Genomic DNA, 20,113 nt, shown 5'->3' on the forward strand with positions numbered 1-20,113 from the left:
CTCCTGGGAAGTCCTCGTGTTGCACCCCAATTTTATTAATATTTCCTCTTTCAAAAAAAAATAGTGTGCAGGAGTAAGTCATGTGGTGGTTTGGGGCTTGGGAGTATTAGGAGAAGGAATATGACTCTACTGGGGAAGTGGTTGTGGAGGTTTCCCATGGAGAAGGAGAAGCTATGGGCTAGAATAGTGGCAAGTATTCATGGGCTGGAGCACAACGGATGGGACGCTGGAATCAGAGCTAGGATCACAAGCAATTCTCCTTGGAAAGCCATTCATGACCTGCTACCAGTTTTCATTCCTAATATCAGTATGACTTGAATTCCGGTAATTCCATAAAATTTTGGGAACAAACCTGGGTGGGGAGCGCCCCTCTAAAGGATCAGTTTCCGTCTTTGTACGCTCTTTCTGATTTGAAAAATGAGCCGATCTCGTCTTTCACCACCCCGTCCTCTTCCACTTCTGGGATTGGATGGAACTTGGGTCTAAGAAGGGATTTGAGGGATTCAGACTTCGACTGTATTTCGAACCTTCTTGCAATTCTTGATAACGTTGTCTTAGACCCCACTAGGGCGGATTCTAGAATTTAGACACCTAACCCCAATGGCATTTTCTCTTGTGCTTCTTTCTTCAAAGTCTTAAGTCAGTCCACCAGTCCTACCCTGTCCCCTTTTCCTGTTGGTGAGGTTTGGTGCAGAGCTATACCTCCTAGGGTTGGTAGTTTTTGTTGGGAAGCCTATCTGGAAAGAATCAACACTGGTGATCTACTCCAAAAGAAGAGACCCAATACTTGCTTGTCACCTCAGTGGTGTGTTTTGTGCAAAGCAGATGGGGAGACTGGTTTTCACCTAATGGTGTCGTGCCACTTCGCGAGGTCGTTGTGGGATTGGGCTTTCTCCTTGTTTGGATGCAGCTGGAATCCCCCATCAGACATACAGGGCCTTTTCGCCCCCTCCTTCAGGCGGCGGTTAAAAAGGGGAAGGACAATGTGGAGAGGACTAAGGGCTGCAGTATGTTGGACACTGTGGGAAGAAAGGAACTCCAGGATATTCTCAGAAACTCAGAGAGGGACAGCAGATTTGAGGACTATCATACAGTTTAGGGCGGTACAGTGGCTGAAATCTCTGGAAATATTCACAGATTACACTGTGGATGACATGTTGAGGAAGTGGGGTGAAATTGCAAGTTGCACGCAGACTAAGTCAGTACTGAGTGTGGCTTGGACCCCCCCACCTAGTGGATTCTTGAAATTAAACTTTGATGGATGCAGTGGGGGAAACCCAGGACAATCAGGGATCGGGGGTGTTTTTGGAGATGAAAATGGGGTCATCTCTGCTATGTTCTCAGGCCCAATTGGAGTGGGTGACTCCCTTAGAGCTGAGATATGTGCAGTTATGGAAGGAGCCTGGAAAGCTAAGGAATTGAACATCAAGAAACTTATAATTGAAGGGGATTCAGAGGTGGTGATAGGGTGGCTGACCAAAGAACAAAATGATCTTTGGAAGTATAACAATGAGAAGAGGAAATTCAAATGGCTGGTGCGGGAGATGGAAGTTAAGACATGTTGGATTAAGAGATCAGCTAATTCCTTGCTGACGGTTTAGCAAAACAAGGGGCAGAAAGGGATTCCTTGTTTTGGGCTAAGTTGTAATGTTAGTGTCCTTGTATCTTTGTATTTTCTTCTTTCCTTTCTTGAAGTTCTTTGTGACTCTTGGAAGATAAGTGTGTTTGTCTTCCACTTGTAAATTTTCTACTGATGAATTAATGAAAGTGTTATTGATCAAAAAAAAACGAACAGTAATTCTGTAATTGTAGGACAATTGATATTCCTTCTACTGTTCTGTAAGTTATTCCTTATAGCTTTTTTAAAAGAGGGTGTCAGGTCTCTTGATTCAAACTGCTCAACCACCCAGAACTGTTTTCCAAGTTACAACTAAAACCAGAAGAACTAGGAAATTATTTCACTTTCTAATGGAATATCAATTTCAGAGTAAATCCTTTATGTTACATGCAACCAAATACAACCTATATGTGAATAGATACAACCTATATGTGAATAGATTTTTAAGGCTACAATGTTTTACTCTAATTGTCCAAAGAAAATGTACGTTTTAGAAAATATATCCAATATGAACCTTCGATGTGCCACTTAAGCGGACCATTGATTCACTTAATTGGGCTTACCCCACAGCAATATATTCTAACCCACCCAAATAAATTAAAAAGAAATTCCAAAAATCACAAGTAACATCCATGTAGTAAGATAGAGTAGAATATTACCTGTGCTAGCCTTAGAAGACGAATCAATGCTTTTAAAGCATTGGCATCCAAAAGAGGTGCACCTTCAACTTCCTTAACCTTCAAGCTGTCTGCAATGGCAGAAACTGCCCTTCGACCTATTGTAACTCCAACTCCCCTGTCCATTACTGTCTGTCTATCAAACCCCAAGCTGTTCCTCCTACCACTAAGTCTGTGGCTACTTCCAAAAAGGCTGCGAGCCTGATAATGGCTCATTGCTCTATCCCTAAGCATTTGAGCTTCAGCAAGTAATGGGGAAGGTAATGCTGACAAAACTGCTTCTGATGAAGTCAAAAGTACCTGCAAAAAAAGCAAAGATAAAGTAATTAGAATTCAGTATGGTATCAGTGAAATAATGAGAACAGAATGAAGGATAAAGTAGAAAATATGAACCTCCTCACGCAAGTCTGCAGGGAATGTAGCTATAATTGAAGCATTATCCATGTCAACTGGTTGTCCTTCGGCTTGCTGAGACTGTACAGCCCTTTGTACACGCTGTTGTGCTAAAACTTCTGCTTGGATATCTGGAGGAAGTGCAGCTAAAAACTCAGGGTCAATATCATCTGCAGAAGGTGGTACATAAGTTGGAGCTTGCACTGACTGGGCTTGTTGGGAAGCTAGAACTTCTGCCCGCAGATCTTCAGGTAGTGCCTCCAAGAATGTGGGATCAATAGTGTTTGCACTATTAGACTCATTATTGGTGCTGGTTTGATTGACTTGGCTAGCATCTTGCACAGCTATAGTGTTTTGAACAGCTGATGGACTACCTGCACCATCATCAGGAACAGGCATAGGGTGCCCATGCTCGGTTTGACTGCCCTCACAGTATGTACCATTCATCTCAATATCAGCACTTGTACAAATGGAAGTATGACCTTGTCCTGCATCAGGCATGTCTGAAGCAGAATCAACCAGTGCATGATTACTGGAGTGGCTATTTGATCTTGAAGGCCCATCACAATATGCACTTTGGAGTTCTGCATCATGGGAATTTTCTAGCACTGTGACTCCACCTTGACACTGAGGATCATTATGTAACTCAGCAGGTGTGACAACAAGCTCATGGTTTGCTTCTAATTGCTCATAGGAAGAACCATTGCTATCCCCAATTTCCATGCTTTCATTATTATTTGTTATATCATTTGATCTATCAGGATTTTGTGACATGGATTCCTGCTCCCTAACACCTTCCCCTGCTTCTATACCAACTGGTGCTCCCCTGGGTTGTCCATGTGATACAAAAGGATGAGAATTACTTTCATTTGTTGGATTATCCTCCGTATGTTCTGGTTCAGTCACAATTTCTTGATGATGAGCTTCATTTTGTTGACTGCCAACAATGTCACTGGCTATCATTGGTGGACTATCACAATTTGATGGTGGAACATCTGATTGCTGCTTCTCCTGCAGCCCTGAGTTATCTGATGACCTCTGAGCTGGAGGACTGCTTGCATGAGCAACGTTACGAAATTGAGAGATGAACAATTCTTCTACTGCCTGTGCAATTGCAGCAGCTTGACCACCTGGCTGGGGCTGGCCATCATCTGTCCACCGACCATCACCAGGCCCTCTTCGTCCTACTAAATGCAGAGGGTCCATTCCTAGTGAAAAATCAATTAAAGGAGGGGGCGCAGCACCAACAAAGCGGTCACCAAACAGAGTAGTTGGTGCATGTTCAGATGGAAGAACAGGAGTATCAAACATATAAAAGTGAGCAACATCAAAACTTCCAGCCGATAAAGCTTCTAAATCTCTGGATGAGTTCCCTGCAGAAGACCATAAAGAAACTGGATCCCCTGACTGAGATGGCCTCAGGAGAAGTGGGTGTTGAAAACCACTTCCATCTAAACCAGGTCGCTCAAGGAAAGACCTATTGCCAGTTTGACGGCGGCGCTCAACACCAAAAGGCCTGCGAAGTCCAAATATATCATCCACATTTACTCCCTGAAAAGGCTCTGCAGCAACATGTATAAGACCACTAGCAGTTCCAGGTCTCCCAAGAACCTGCAAGTGATCCAAACCATCCAAACCTTCCCTCCACCTCACTTCTATAACACGGTTCTCATGAAAATCGTCATCATCTTCATCAATCATATCATCATTGTATTCATCTCCCAGACCATTATCATCATGGTCCTCCACATCAGTATCAGCTAGTGACATCAAAGCAGCACCCTCTTCTGCTATGTCCTCATCTTCCTCCTCGTCTTCATCATCATCTTCATCATCATCCTCACCATCATCCCCCATGTCCTCATCATCTTCATCACCCATATCATCATCATTCCTATGCTCAACCTGAAAAGTCATCTGCACTCCATCTGTGTTCCGTAAAACTCTTCCTTCTTCCATTTCTTCATGAGTGAACTCAACTCTGTGTTCCATGGATGGGTTATTTGTCATAGTCTCCCCAGCTTCTGTCCTCATATCTTGCTCCATAGATTGATTAGGATTTGTGTCATTATGCCCTTCATTAGACGTAGCCTGGGGCTGCTGCTGTTCAGTTCCCGCCACATCTCTAGTTTCTTGTTCAATGTCCCCATTCCTACCATGCTCCACAGCTTCACTAGACAAAAATGTGGTTGTCTGATCTTCAATTCGACCATTTGCACCTGTAGATTTTTTCTTGTTTGTCCCATCCGACTTGAATACTTGCTCACTAGCATTAGCCACCCTAGTTAAGCTCTCCAATGCCTTTAGTATAAGATTCACAACTTTTGGAGAATCAGGATGATCCAAATCAATCACCTGAAGAATGCTAGTGAGAGACTGAACCATCCCCACATCTATCATGGTCTTTGCTATGTCTGGTGAGCAACCAGGACCAGGTAAGTTACTGGAAGATGAATTTTTTGACAAAATGGAATTGACCAAATCAGCAAAAGCTACAACCTCTTTATTTGGCAATAAAATATTCTTAGAACAACCACTCTCCAAGTTTGAGAAAGAAGACAAGGCTCTCACAATTTCTGCAATCACTCGTCTTCGGCCTTCAGCAGAACGACCACAAAGCACTATAAGAAACCATGAAGCCTTTTCAGATAATTTATCTCTCCATTCATCAGTTGCTTCAGTAGTTTTATCTGAAGATAGTGGAAGAAGGCGGTGCAAAATATGGTTTAGTATCCCACCATGTCCACATCCATCTAGTTGACTGGACACCCGTGGTTGACTAGTTTCCAGATCTCGTTTCAAAATAACTCCAACTGCATGAACATACATGAGAAGAATATCACTCATCAATTTGAGTACAAAGGTCACCTTGGCTAGCACAGCAGATCTTTCAGAGAGGCAGTCAGAGTCCACTTTCTTCATCTCATCAACCTTTGACTTACCCTTTTCCTTCATAACAGGCTCGTCCACCTCCATAGGCACAGAAGTGCTAGTAAACTCTTCCTGTTTTTTGGGGGATGGGTAGCTCATTATGATTTCAAGAAGCTGGTCAATTACTTGAGTAAGGTTTGCAGGTATCCTTTTGTGGCCCTTGGAATATTTCCCTGATCCATCATGTAGCTTATTTTCAGACATTCGGACACACTCATTAGAGGATATTCCACTTTCAGCACCAGATGCTTTTGACTTTTCCTTTTCCTTGTCTTTTTCCTTTAATAACACAACATTAGTCCTTCCACCTGAAGAATCCAATTGACAAACTGCAGCTGCAGCTCTCATGAAGATTACAGGATCTCTAGTTATAACGGGTGCCATGGATGTCAAAAATGTCCTAGGTGAAAGCCGGCCAGCATGCCTGCTGAGGATGCCACTTAGGGTTTGACGTATCTCCAACTCCATAGCTGTTTGTAGGGTTTGTGGATCTTCAAGAAGATGCCTAATAATAGCAGATGCCACACTGTCATATCCGGGGAAGAAACAACTTCGTGGAAGACTAAAAAGTGCAGTCAAGCCTCCACTTTCAAGGAACTGCATAGCTATAGGATGAGCCTTGGTCAAGCGGGCACACAACTGTAGAACAGCTTGCATGACCACAGCTGGAACCTGCTGTTTTATAAACTTGCAAGCAACTGCCAGTGCTCTATGGCACTCCTCAAGACTCAGGTAACCAGTCGATTTGCCTAAAATCTTCTCAAATGCATTTCCAGATGCTATCTCTTGGGCATCTCTAGCAGATTTCTTCTCTGTAGCTGATGCTGGAATTGAGAAGGAAGCATGCTCTCCAGAAGAATCCATTGAAGATCCCGCAAGAATTCCATCAGTACCTTCAGGGGGAACTCTGGGTTTAGACAGCAACATGTTATCTAGGATAAGCAGTAGGGCACTTACACATTTTGGGATAAAAACCCCTTCCAACTCATTTCTCATGGTGAAATTTGTCAAGATATCCAAGGCAGCAGATACAATACCATTCTCCGCAGCAATTTCCCTTGTACTGCTATCTTCACAAAGAAGCAATGCCAAAATATGTGATATGGTACACAATGCACTAGTATCCTTCAAATAATCTGATGCATAAAGCTTTAGTTGTTGAATAAGATAAGAAGCCACCTTTGGACGATCTTCTCCTTTATTCCTATTGCAAAGAGCAACAAGCAAATCTGTCAAAGGGAAGGCCATTGAATCACTGCTTTGAAACAGCTTCATAGATGCAGCAAGGATATCATCAACAGGAGGTGTCTCTGTCACCATTTCTTCTGTCAACAGATCTCTAGATTTATCAGTGCTGTCTTCTTTAGAGGTTTCCGATGAATTGCCCAATGACAATGCAAGTGCTCGAGCTAGCTCATCATCTTCCTGGACAGGATCTTCAACATGACTGAACAACCACTCCATGGCCATCTCAACACTATTTGTTTCCACCCGTCTCAGTGCTTCCTCTGCTCTTGCTCTGGTAAAACCCATCTCAACTATTGTAGCAATGGTAGCTTCATCAGGAGGAGGGCCGATGAACCGTTGGGTTGTGCTTACTGCAATACCATTGCGACCCCTCTTCACATCTCCAACACCAGAATATATATGAGTGACAAGTGAAACCATAGAAATGATGAAAGCTGGGCTGCAATTAGGAAACATGGGATGGTTCCATACAGGAAGTATCACATCCAGAACCTGAGATTGCAGCATACGAACAAAAACTTCCGGCTCCCTTGGAACAGGGAACAGCCCAATAGATAACCCAGCTGCAACAGGTTGAACAAGAAGCTGTGCTTGGGATGCAGAGTTGGGAGACAAGAGCAATGCAGAATTAACAAAATATTCAAGCATGCGACAATAGCTCTGCAATGTATCAAGTAACCACAAGCTGTGAGATAACTTGCCCCCCTCAAGGGCATTTTCTGGATCAACACCAGATGCAGGAGCGGAGTATGGGAGTGTCCAAAGCAACTGACTTGTAGCCTCAAACGTGGTTAGAAGTTCTCTGAAAGTACCATGGACATAGAAATTGTTTACCAATGCCGTATTGCATGCACGACGTCTGCTATCAAAAGTAAGTGCTACCATGTCATCCACAACCTTTCCTAAATACCGACATTTCACAGACAATGACATTTCAAGCCCAGCAGATGTAGAATGCCCTGGGAAACTGAGAGCCTCATGAAAGACTTTGGACAGGGCAGTTGCAAGGTTCTTAGAAGCTGAATTCATTAACCCCGATTCAGCTCTACGACGACTTGGAGATGTAAATCCCTTTACAAGAGTTGCACAGAAAGAACGCACAGCAAAAGCAAGCTTATTCAGATTTTCCAAAACAAGAACATCAGGACTTTTCTTTTTAACATCTTGGGTAGCAGAAGTATTCTGTAAACTTGCAGAACCTTCTGAATCAGTTTGTGAAGCCTCCAGCTGCCGACCCGTCCGTCCACCCCGCAACCGTGTCGATCCATGTCGACTATGACGATGTAAACCCTCACTAGAGCGGACCACTGACAGGAACTCCTGCTCTCCACTCCAGTGGGATTGAGAAGCATTCCTTACTGAGACGGGATTCATGTATCTTACTGCTGGAACAAGGTTTGCATCATCATCACTCTCCCTACCTGCAGCATTAGATATTGCTGCATCTGTGGTTCCAATTTCCTGATCACCATCCCGCTTCTCATCCACCTTGACATCACTACACAAAGATATATGCCAAACTATTTCCTTGTACACTCTCCCAAGATCCTTTAATACATCAGCATCGGCAGAGCCTAATTCAGATACCATGGTAGTGGTCGACTTCAATAAAAAATTGGAAAGCAAGAGAATTCCTTCAAGACTAGAAAGACATCTCAAGACCTTTGTTTGTGTTGCAGCTTCCAGCTCAGTGAGCTGACTCCCTCCAACTGTTGTTAATAATTCATTTGTTAGTTTCAGATGTTCTCTCAAGAATGAACATGCTGCCCGAGCCAGAGCAGCAGAATTCTGAGGTGAGAAGTTTTTAAAAGCAATAGATATATTCTGACCAACTGATACAGAAAGAGGCATTAAGGGAAGAGTGAACAACTGTAAGACAGCCTCAACTCCTTTCTTCTCAATAAATATACGACATGTGTCAGCATTCTGAAGTATTGTTTCTAGAAGACGGGCAACATTGCTAACACATTCAGGAAGAAATAATTCGATATTGACAAGTGAACCCTCAGAAGACAGTTCTGCCATCTGTTCAGAACTTTCCATCTTGGATGGTTCACCATCATCTGATGGTACTATCCTTTCTTCCGTATCAGTCTCCATGGGAACAGCAGCAGAAGAGAACAATGAATCATTGGATGAGCAAGATGTTTCCACCCCAGATCCAATCTTGGAAATTACATTCAATATCTCAATCAACATCTCCACTCCAGGTCCACGCAATGAGGAAGCATGGCGCATTAGTTCATCCAATCCAGTAGACAAAGACCCTGGAGTATCACCAGTAAGGGCACGTAGATATGTTCGGGAAGTAAATATTTTCACAAAGCACCTCAAAGCATTACGATCCTTAACAGCCTGGAGGCCATTGTTGTTCAGGCACAAGGCATCTAAACACTGTGGTATACAAGTCACTGCTTCAGCAGAGCAAAGAACACCACCCATTATAGCATCAAGGAAGGCAGAAGGCAGCTCAGCTTCATCTAAAACAGGAAAACAAGTGGGATCTTTGTGAATGAGATCACTCATAACAGTTGCTGCAAGTGAAAACACTCCACCACCAAAATCTTTTGCTCTTCTGAAAATAATACACAAGCAATGTGGCAACAAACTCTCCTCCGAGCCATAAACACGAGCAGTGGTTCCAGGGGCATATGTTCCAAGTGAGATAGCACGTAATAAAGCTTTCATAAGCAATCGACGGTGATAAGCAACCAATGCTTCAGAATAAAGAGGCTGCATGTTATCTAAATCACTAGAAGTATCAAGGACCACTTGTTTTCCTTTCTTACCACATTGAGAATCTTCATCATGCTTTTTTGAACCCTTCTCTACATAGGAAACTTCTACCTTCAAGCGTGCAATAGTATCATCTAAACCTCCCAAATCTCTGAATAGTGCAGCAGCTGGATTACTGTAGTCCATAAAAGCTTCCAAAACATGAACCGCAGTGCTGACCAAGTGTAGATGTTGGGGATCTGTATCTTTAAGAAGAGGAAGAAGGGTGGGTATAAAACCCGCTTCCCTTAGAGCTGAGCAACCAGAAGAGGATGAGACTAAAACAGTAACAAGAGACAAGAGAGCCTCCGCAAAAACAACAGACCACTTTGATGAATCATTGGAAATAGAATCAATTGCCTTCTGCATCAGACTGGGTAGGATTCCACGGTTTCCACCAGATGTCACAGCAGTCAGGACAGTTGGCTGACGGGATCGATCCTGACATAGAGCAACCAATGATAGAATACCCAGAATACGTATCTTTTCTGGTACAGCATCTTCATAACTTAACAACGAAACTAGTTCATTGACAAACTCTGGCTCATTGTTAAAAAAAGCAGTCAAATCATCAGCATCATTGCTGGCCTGAACAAGAACAACAAAGGCATATAGGCGAATACATGTATACTGCTGGCGAGAAGTCAAGGAGCTCAAAGCCCTTGCAAATCGCAATCGCGTCAAAAGGGAAAATCTTAAACTAGATGGTACTTTGTACTCTGTCACCAATTCATTAAGAAGCTCAAGATCATTCTTTGCATATCCATTAATATTTGACAAATGAATGACTTGCAAACCCTGTGGGTCTGCACTTGTTGGCTCGTTTAGTGAATTATTGACTGCATAAAACTCAAAATGAAGGGTGGAACCCAACTGAAAAGCAACAGAGTCACACCCATCCTGTACAGAACATGCAATTAACCCAAGGCCTTCCTCCTTGCCCCCCCAACCCTGTGAAAAAGCAAATAACTTTGAGCTCAAAGAAGCATCTCGTATCAAGCATTTCCCAATTGTTTTCTTCAAGAATGCAGCCAGAGTCTGTAAGCTGGCCTCAACCACGTCTGCATCAGTGGAAGCAAGAAGGGTTGAAAGGTGCTGCTGCATTAGCAGAAGAATAAAAAGTAAGAATAGAGAAATAAGACCAAATTGGAGAATAAATGAAACGTATCAACTGGGTTTGTAAAATTAAGCAACTTGTACAATTTATAAAGATCCAGAAAATATCTGGTTATCTAAAGAAGCAATTGACACGTTTAAACAACAAAATGAAGACAAAGTCCTTAGCTAATGAGACATACCTCATAAGAACTATAGAAGTGCTTGTTTGTGCAATTCTCCAAGATGATCCTTATGACACGAAGAACCTGAAGAACAGCCTCTCTTGGGAAAGGTGGATCAGAAGCTAAAAAGTTATCATCCAATTGCAAATCCTTCCTTGATTTTATGTGCTTCTCAAAGAATGAATCAAAATGATTAAAGAGATCAACCCAGTGATGAAAATCTCCCTGTATCAAGGAAAAAATATTGTCATACAAACCGTGTGTCAGTAGCCACAAAATTGCATTGAGTGAAGATCAATCAAAACACACCTTATCAAACTCCCAAACAAAACCCTTTAAAGCTTCTTCTATATTCTCAAGCGGAACAGCAGTAACACTGTTGATGAAGGATCTAATTTTTGGAGGCTGACAACAAAGAAAAAGCAAAAAAGTTATTGTACTCCTAATGATTGCAAATCCCTGAATAGCAATTAGTTAAGTATTAAGAAAAAGAACTCACAAGCTTGCTAGCATGCATGATACAATTGCTCACAAGATTAAGCCAACACTAGAAATTATATAATGACACTAACCTTATCATAAATTACAAAACAGTCATAAAAAAACAAATGAATTTGATAGCTCTTGCAACACTAACTGGAAAAGAAGCACATTTTAACACAGCATGTGCATGTGCATCCAAACTTGTCCATAACAGTGTACACTGGAATTACATGCATATATGTGGGCCCATCACCCATTGTTGGTCCTGATTATCCAGGGTCTTGTGGGTAGAGGTGTCAATTGGACTGGAATTGGTCCAACCCGATCCAGTCCAATGTGAGTCCACTTAAAATGGATTGGACCCAATCCAGTCCAAAGCCAATCCAATCCTTTAAAATGTAAATGGACTGGATTGGATCCAATCCAAACCAAATGAAAATATCAAAAATTATATAAAAAACAGAATATATAAAAAAAATACAAAAAATATGTTAAAATGAAGAAAATCTGAAAATTAAAAAAATATACCATTTTGGCATTGAAAGAACACTTTTGTAAAAGTGCTTTCGTAAGAATACTTTTAAAAGTACTTTCATAAAAGTACTGTCGTAAAAGTGCTTTTATAAAAGTACTTTCGTAAAAGTGCTTTCGTACAAGTTCTTTCATAAAAGTGCTTATATAGTACTTCCATAAAAGTGTTTTCGTAAAAGTTCTTTCATAAAAGTGCTTTCAGTAAAGTGCTTATATAGAAGTACTTCCATAAAAGTGTTTTATAAAAGTACTTCCACAAAAGTACTTCCATAAAAGTGCTTTTATAGAAGTACTTCCGTAAAAGTTCTTTTGTAAAAGTGATTTCATAGAAGTGCTTTCGTGTAAAAGTACTTTTACAAAAGTGGTTTCATAAAAGTACTTTTATAAAAGCGCTTTTCTAAAAGTACTTTCATAAAAGTGATTTTATGCCAGCTTCAGTTTTGGTTGATTTCATATTGGACAAGGGTTTGGCCTCATGATCGAATTATTGAAATTTTGGTTTAGGTCCAATTCAGACCAATAAGAACATGGACCAATTTATTTTGGATTGGCCCAATCCAATAAATATAATGGACCGTCCATCCAAATCCAATTTGATAAGGTTTGGATCAGATTGGATCCAATCCAAAACCGGTCAATTGACACCCCTACTTGTGGAGGTGGACTGGACATGGACCCAACCTTAGGATTTTTTGCACGTAGTGACCACTTACAAACTTGAACTCTAAGCCTGGGTTTTAATGTTTGCACCAAGCAATAGTCCCTCACATACATGCATACTCAGCCCAAACTGGCTAACAAAGCTTGTCCAGCCATTTTGCTCTATCAAGAACCATGATTTTGGTCAAATACAACTTATAAGTCCTTAAACCATTTTTCACCACTTTAGACTACGTCTTCTTTGGTCTTCCTTCCTCTTTCAGAGCCTTCTAATTGCACCAATTCACATAAATATACTGCTATTAAAAGTTAACAGAAGGGAACAATAACAAGTACAAACAGCATATAGTTGAGCATAGAATCAGAAATAAAAATCATATAACAGAAAGTTACACTTATTGGTGCAACCCTGGACAAGTGGACATGATGAGCCCATACCAAATCAGACCTTCCAAGCCCTATGAGCAAGTGGACATGATGAGCCCATACCCACTTGAACAAGCTTATTCAAAGAACAGATCCTTCATTACTTCAGAAAACACCACCTATCCCTGAATACCCCAAAGGACAACTATCAAAGTTGTACTTCATAACCTCCAACTTTTTTGCATGAAGTGGATGCCCTCCAACTTGAATCCACTCTCGTGATTGCAGCCCAAGATTTAACCACTGGAGGTCCCCCTCTGTTCTCATTGGGGCCATCTTTGTAAACATAAGGGCTTCCTCATTCTTTTTGCAATACAATCACTTAACTTACCTTTCAAAAAAATGACCTCTTATCAAGTTCCACTTATAATAGGCATATTGTAAAACATTATTACCCAAAAAAAAAAGATAATTAAAGATTAAGCTGACACTGGAGTCATCAATTCAACAAGGCAAACTAAAAAGAAAAGAAGGCATGTGGAGCCAGGGGGGGGGGGGGGTGAGAACAAGAGACTAGAAAGATCAGTTAATTGTATATTTTATTAGGTACCTATAACCTAGTGGGACAACAAATGAGAGGCAAACCTGTACTATGACCTGCTAACAAAAAAGATAAAGGAAGATCCACCAGCAGTGTGGCTGAATTGATTCTATAATTCTCTCTTCTTCGTCTCCCATCGTAAGTTTTGCATTTTAACATGGTATCATAGCCTAACCGATCTATATTTCATGATCTCCCTCTCTTCTAATATTATATTCTCTCAGTTCTTTTTTCTTTTTGTTCTTGGTAGTGCCATTAATATTAGGACTGTTGAATCCTAGGATTCTCTCTGTTTGAAGTACAATGATTATTATCACCACATGGTCCATTGTTGGCAATACTTTTTTTTGAAACATGTAAAGTAGTGAATTGTATTAAAGTACGAGGAAGAACATAAATAACATCCCATGTACAATGAGAGCCTGTACAATGGGAATATACAAAAATGTGTCAACAAAAGAAAGGTCCAGCTTGCAAAAAAGAGAAAAGCTAGACACCCCTGAATGCCCTGCGTACACTTAACCAAGAACACAAAAAGCCTATAACCTTGTTTTTTACTGAAATTACATCAGGAAAAAATGTTGTCAAAGATTCAACTGTTCCTTTCCTTCCAAAGGGCTCATAGGATGGCAGAAGGGAAGACCCTCCAAAGCAATTTGCCTCTAGTGTTCAAACCCTTGAGAGACCATCCTTGCAAAAGATGAAGAGCTGATTCAGGTAAGCAAGACTGAACTCCAAAGCAGGAAAAAGCCATTTCCCACAGCTGGGAAGAGAAACTGCAATGGATGAAAAGATGATTGGAGGATTCAGGTCCGTTGCACAGGGGGCATAGGATGTTTGAAAGAAGCATCCCCCTTCTGATAAGCCAATCAGTGGTTAGACATTTACCCAAAACTGCAGTCCAAACCAAGAAAGAAACCTTGGAAGGGGCATGAGAATTCCAGATCAGGGCCCAAGGAAGTCAGTATCCTCACACAACAGCAAGTTGTTGTAAAAGGACTGAGAGGAAAACTTTCCTGTGGAGTTCCAAGTTGTTGTAAAAGGACTGACAGCAAGTTGTTGGCAATACTAGGCATGTATGTTTTTACCGCTTTTTTAATAATTAAAGAAAGATTTTATTAAAATAGGAAAAGAAAGCGACAGGATAGACTATAGAAAAAGGGAGAAATAATACTCTGTGCATCACCTTCCCCTAGTCAGAGATAATGGCATTCCATCTATTACAAAAATGAGAGAAAGAGGGCCCTTCAAAATCCCCAAATTTGACAGCCAGTGAGCCCAATTATTGTCTGAACTTGACAAGGATTCCCAACAGAAGTCATTTTGCTCCCTTCTTTCCAAATATACCAGCATAAAGCAAAAGGAATGAAATTCCATAACATTAGCCCTCTTTGTTATATCCATTAGCTGGCCAAGCTTGAAAAGGTCATGAAGAGGACCTATTGTCATCAAAAATCATGATGAACAGACACCACAAAAGAAAGGAGAAATTACAATGAATGAGGAAGTGGTTTACTGACTCTAGGAAAGAAGAGTAAAGAACAAAGTGATTGTTCAACATCTTGCTTCTCACATGATGTTGCCAAAAGCACATCCAAGGGCACTAGCCAGCTATTCTGAATTCTCCATACCTCCTATTGCATATACGTTAAGCACATCCAAGGGCACTAGCCAGCTATTCTGAATTCTCCATACCTCCTATTGCATATATGTTACTTTTCAATAGGTTGATAGTGATACATAACCCAAAAAACTGCTTCAAACCTCAAAGCAGAGAAAATTGCATCCAAGGAACCTTAGTCTTTCATGTTTGGCACCAACAAGAAAATGGAGTTATCAGCAAACTGCAATTAAGATATCTCAGGGGTTCCAGAACTAGCATCAAATCCATCAATCAGCTCAACCTTAGTCTTTCATGTTTGGCACCAACGTATATTGCATATACGTTACTTTTCAATAGGTTGATAGTGATACATAACCCAAAAAACTGCTTCAAACCTCAAAGCAGAGAAAATTGCATCCAAGGAACCTTAGTCTTTCATGTTTGGCACCAACAAGAAAATGGAGTTATCAGCAAACTGCAATTAAGATATCTCAGGGGTTCCAGAACTAGCATCAAATCCATCAATCAGCTCAACCTCCTCTGCTTTCGTAACTAGCTGACTCAAAGCTTCCACAACAATAATAAAGATGAAAGAAGAAATGGATCCTCTTGATGGAGGTCTTCGCCACCTCAAAAGTGACCTTCAACTAAACCATTTAGTAGAATGAAAAAGGAAGAATAGGAAATACAATTGGAACCACTTGTGCCACTTGATACTTAACCATAGTTGTCAAGACAATGCATAGGCGGGTGTAGATGACGCCAAGGTTATAAGGAGTGGTGCTTCCACATGTAAGGTGTAATAATTTTAGGTGTAAGGAAGTTGGAAAAGAAGGGGAGGATATCTCTTTGAAGGAGGCAAGGAATACTCAAATTTTGAAGTCACAGTTGGCCGGCTTGGAGTTGATCTAGACTGCTAGGCCAAAAAAGAAAAGTAGCGAGTAAGGAAGGTGCAGCTGTTACAGAGACAGTTAAGATAGCGAGAGACTCATCCCATATTGTTCATGTTTAAAAAGTTTTTTAAGGTTAAAGGATGGTTTGATAGGGGCTGGTCCAACTAATAAATACAAGAGAGTTTATAAGAAAAGGGATAAAAAACCAAAGTCTTGAAGAAGAAGGTGCTAGAGGAGCAAGACATTGAGATACACTATAGCTGGGTGAAGAGGTCTGCTAACTCACTTGCAGATGGGCTGGCCAAGCAGGGGGTGAATAGGGAGGCTATTTTCTGGGCTAAGTTTTGAACTTCTGTCTTTGTATTCTGTTGTAGGGGAGTTAAGTCTTTTTACCTCCCCTGTTGTATCTAAATCTTCTTAAATTTTCACATCATTAATAAAGTTTTACTGTTATTGATAAAAAAAAGGTGCTAGAGGAGCAAGGAGAAGAATCTCATAATTTGGAAAGGTGGCCTGGATCAGAGGATAAGCAGGAGGAGGGTACTCAAGTCAAGACCTAGAGAAGAACTTTGAGAAGCCTCAGTCAGCTTGCGAGGAGAAGGAAGGCAAAGCGAGGATTGAGGATTTGGTGGACAGGAGTGTTAAAGTCAGCAGGAGCTTGGGATTGTTCTTTTGGGGTGGAGAGGAGTTTTCTAGAAGGGCCTTTGAAGAATCCAAAGGAAGTAAAAGGGAAGAGAAGCTGAAGAATTCTGTAGCAGGGGAAGGAAGTGAGGCGTGGAACGACGAAGGTGATGGGAATGAAGAACTGTTTGAAGGAGATGATTAAGAAAGCTATAATCTTGTAGGCTGTGTTTTTCTTTTTCTGCTTCGCGTCTGTCTGTTGGATGTTGGTCATTTCTTTTGAATGGTTGGATGTTATCTTAACACCTTGCTTAGCCTGTACTGTTGTTTCTTTTTCTTTAATAAAATTTTATTTTTACTCTTCAAAAAAAAAGGTGTAGTATCATATTGTATAAATAAAGTAAGAGAGTGTAAAAGGGCATCATAGAATACCAAATTTCAAATTAAAGGAGCCATAAATATTGTAATGCAGCCCAAATTTTTCTCAATTCTAACATCAAATACCTACCTATAAGAATAGGTCTAAAAGTTTCTCTTTGCTACTTAAACGCTTTATAAGATAAATATCTAAAAGTTCACCTTCGTTATTTAATAATGTTTTATAAGAAAAAATGGCATTCATTCTGTACACTAGCTGTTAACTTGTGTCATATAAGCAAGGCGAGAGGAAAATGTTACATGAACTGTCACTCAAGAATTTATGGTGTCAAAATTCAATGCATGTCCAACATGGGCATTTCATCCATTTAAAAGAGTCCATGCAACACTATAGGGATATGGGAGTTCAGTACAAGCATGAATATTATCACTGTGACAAATCAGGTTAAGCCATAGTAAAATGCATATACAATAAAAATACAATATGAAAAAGTCCACATACAACTCAATTTCAAAATGAAAATATGATAAAAAAAAAACAGTCAACCATATGTAGTATGTTATAAAAATAGTTTAAAAATCAATACATGTTTAATGCACCATCTTTTGAAATATACAGAATGAAAAATCCAGCATATTTTACGTGTAAATATATTATAAACTATTAAAACATCAATATATACAAATATAATTATATTTTTATACTATAAAAGCATATAAAAATACAATCATAAGCTTTTCAGTATATTTGAATAACTGGACATAATATATTTTTTAGTCAAAAAATCACAAATACATGTATACTAAATACCAAGTATTGGGCTTCTCTTGGGATACCTGAACCTTTAGATGAAAGAGGACTATCAAATGATGATATTATGATAAGGTGGATGTTGAGAAGCAAGGAAAGCCCATGGAAACAAAAACACTTGATTATGGAGGGGAGATCTGTTGCCCCTAAGATGAACACATTGTTCAGATGGGAAAGAAGATCAGCAAATGGTCTAGTTTCCTATCTAGAATAAGAAGGGGTACATAAGGATTCTTTGTAGCAGTCAAGCCCCTCTGGCGTAGAGTATGGGTACTGATATGATTTTATAATTTGATGGACCTTCTGGCTCAACCTTTCTCCCTTGAGTGGAAGTTCATTTCTGTCTACACATTTCTTTTCAATTGATAAAAGATCACTTACCGGTTACCAATCAAAACAAGAATAAAAAAATCCCACTAAGTAACATAGTTTGGCTATAAAATGGCCTAAGGCATTCACATACCTTCTACTTAAAGAAGAAAATCCATTCAATATGGAAGGAGTGCCATGCTTAGACCAGAATAAACTAATTCCACGGCCAATAAGTGTTTTATACATACATGCATAGATGGAATCCATGGTAGCTTGTAGTTTGCAACTGAACCTTTTATCTTTATCGTGCTTTTTATTAGTTATCATGCTGTTCATTTTTTATATTGATGATGGGCAATACCATGTTCGTTAATTGACTTAGTTATTGCAAAATGAAGGATAAAATTCATTATGTGCCGTTCCAAATAAAAGACCTGCGTCCCACCAAGCCTGGTATGTGCTCACAAGAATTCAACTTTCTAAGTTCGAAGTATGCCTTAGAAATGTCCCAAGTAGTCAATATATACGACTGAGGAGATAGAAATGATTCAGTGCAGTTTTCTTTTTTTTTCTTTTTATTTCCCTTTTATTGGTGATTGGGGAAGAATAAGTAAACACAAAGTTTTCAGAAGATTCCAATTTCAACAATTCAATGATTGAACCCTTCTCATTATTGTCATGCAATCAAAAATATTTATCTTTATAATTACTGCAACCAATACTACTTAGATATCAACATTGGAAGTTGCCACTTTTTAAGAAAAAACAAATCTAAAATTTAAGTTCAAAAAAATCAATCATGAACAGACCCGACGTTAGTAACAAAACAGTTTTTGCAGCATATAAATTCCCGTTTTCAATCAACAACTCAAAAATAAAAGTATAAAAAAATACGATTGCATGCATTAGGAAAACACCTAGTAACGCGAAACAATTTTTTATTTACAAAAGCAGACCGAATTTATAAAAAAATAGATAAAAAGGGCAATCAATTCGCTTCGTAATCAAGCAAAGCCATAAAATGTGGATGCTAGGAACAAAAACAAGGCAAGCAATTAATACCAACAACTAAAGCCCTAACAAAATATTTCGTTCCAATTAAATACTGCTTTAATGAAAACCTTGAGAGAGAGAGAGAGAGAGAGAGAATAACTAGTATTGGCAATACTACATACCACTTCCAAAACCCTCCTCCTCTTCAGCTTCATCTTGAATTAACCGGCGGAGATCATTGCCGAAATAGGAGACGCGATGAAAGGGTGGTCAATTCCTCACGGTGAACCAACAATAATTGTAACTCCGATCAAAGAGGTAACGAGATGTCAAAATAAAGTAGGTCTTTCCCAGCGGGGAAAAAATATACGATCCTTGTGCGAGTGATTGAAAGACACGAGGAAAGGTTGAGATGAACGAGAAACAGAGGAATTTTCAGTAAAAAAAGTTAGGGTTTTCGGAAAACAGTTCTATTTGCTGATCCGATCGGGGAGTGAGAAATCCTACATAGGAGAGAGAAGCTTGAGAGTATCGTGTTTATACTTTATAGAGGGAAGAAAAGCACGGAGCCGGGGAAGAGAGAGAATATTTTAATAAGAAAAAAAAAAGTATGGAATGGAAAATCCAAATTAATTTCGTAGATTCTATAATACCCTTGTAAGGCAACGGGATTTACTGAAAGTTCGTTCTGGAAAATGGTAGATTAGTGGGGTTGCTTAGTGTCGTTAAGTTGTTTGGACGCGAGAACAACATTACTTCGGCCAAGGATGTAGAAAGTCGGTTCTAATATGTGTTTTGTTCTGTTTGTCTTGGCCAGATGATCAAGACCGGAATACGCTGGACACGTGTAAACGTGCGTGAGGATTTTGGTCGAAAGGAAGAGGGGGGAGTAGCAAGAGAAAATTAGGGCGTACCAGACCTACGGCGGTTATTTGGACG

At 40.0% G+C, this 20,113-nt stretch overlaps 1 protein-coding gene across 2 annotated transcripts in view; it reads right to left on the reverse strand.

Moving 5' to 3' along the window:
- The window catches only part of LOC104594266 (E3 ubiquitin-protein ligase UPL1-like), a 33,354-nt gene extending 13,615 nt beyond the window's left edge, over positions 1-19,739 (reverse strand). For both annotated transcript variants that reach the window (XM_010254488.3, XM_088897004.1), the window contains exons 1-5: positions 19,357-19,739; positions 11,232-11,327; positions 10,941-11,147; positions 2,689-10,740; positions 2,278-2,595 (exon numbers count right to left, since the gene is read on the reverse strand). In XM_010254488.3, coding sequence (XP_010252790.1) covers positions 2,278-2,595; positions 2,689-10,740; positions 10,941-11,147; positions 11,232-11,327; positions 19,357-19,389 — 8,706 coding nt within the window. In that variant the 5' untranslated portion in view covers positions 19,390-19,739. The remainder of the gene's footprint in view (positions 1-2,277; positions 2,596-2,688; positions 10,741-10,940; positions 11,148-11,231; positions 11,328-19,356) is intronic.
- Positions 19,740-20,113: the final 374 nt, after the last annotated feature.

Source organism: Nelumbo nucifera, chromosome 1, assembly GCF_055504915.1.
Source record: "Nelumbo nucifera cultivar China Antique chromosome 1, China Antique-T2T, whole genome shotgun sequence".
NCBI classification, from domain to species: Eukaryota; Viridiplantae; Streptophyta; class Magnoliopsida; order Proteales; family Nelumbonaceae; genus Nelumbo; species Nelumbo nucifera.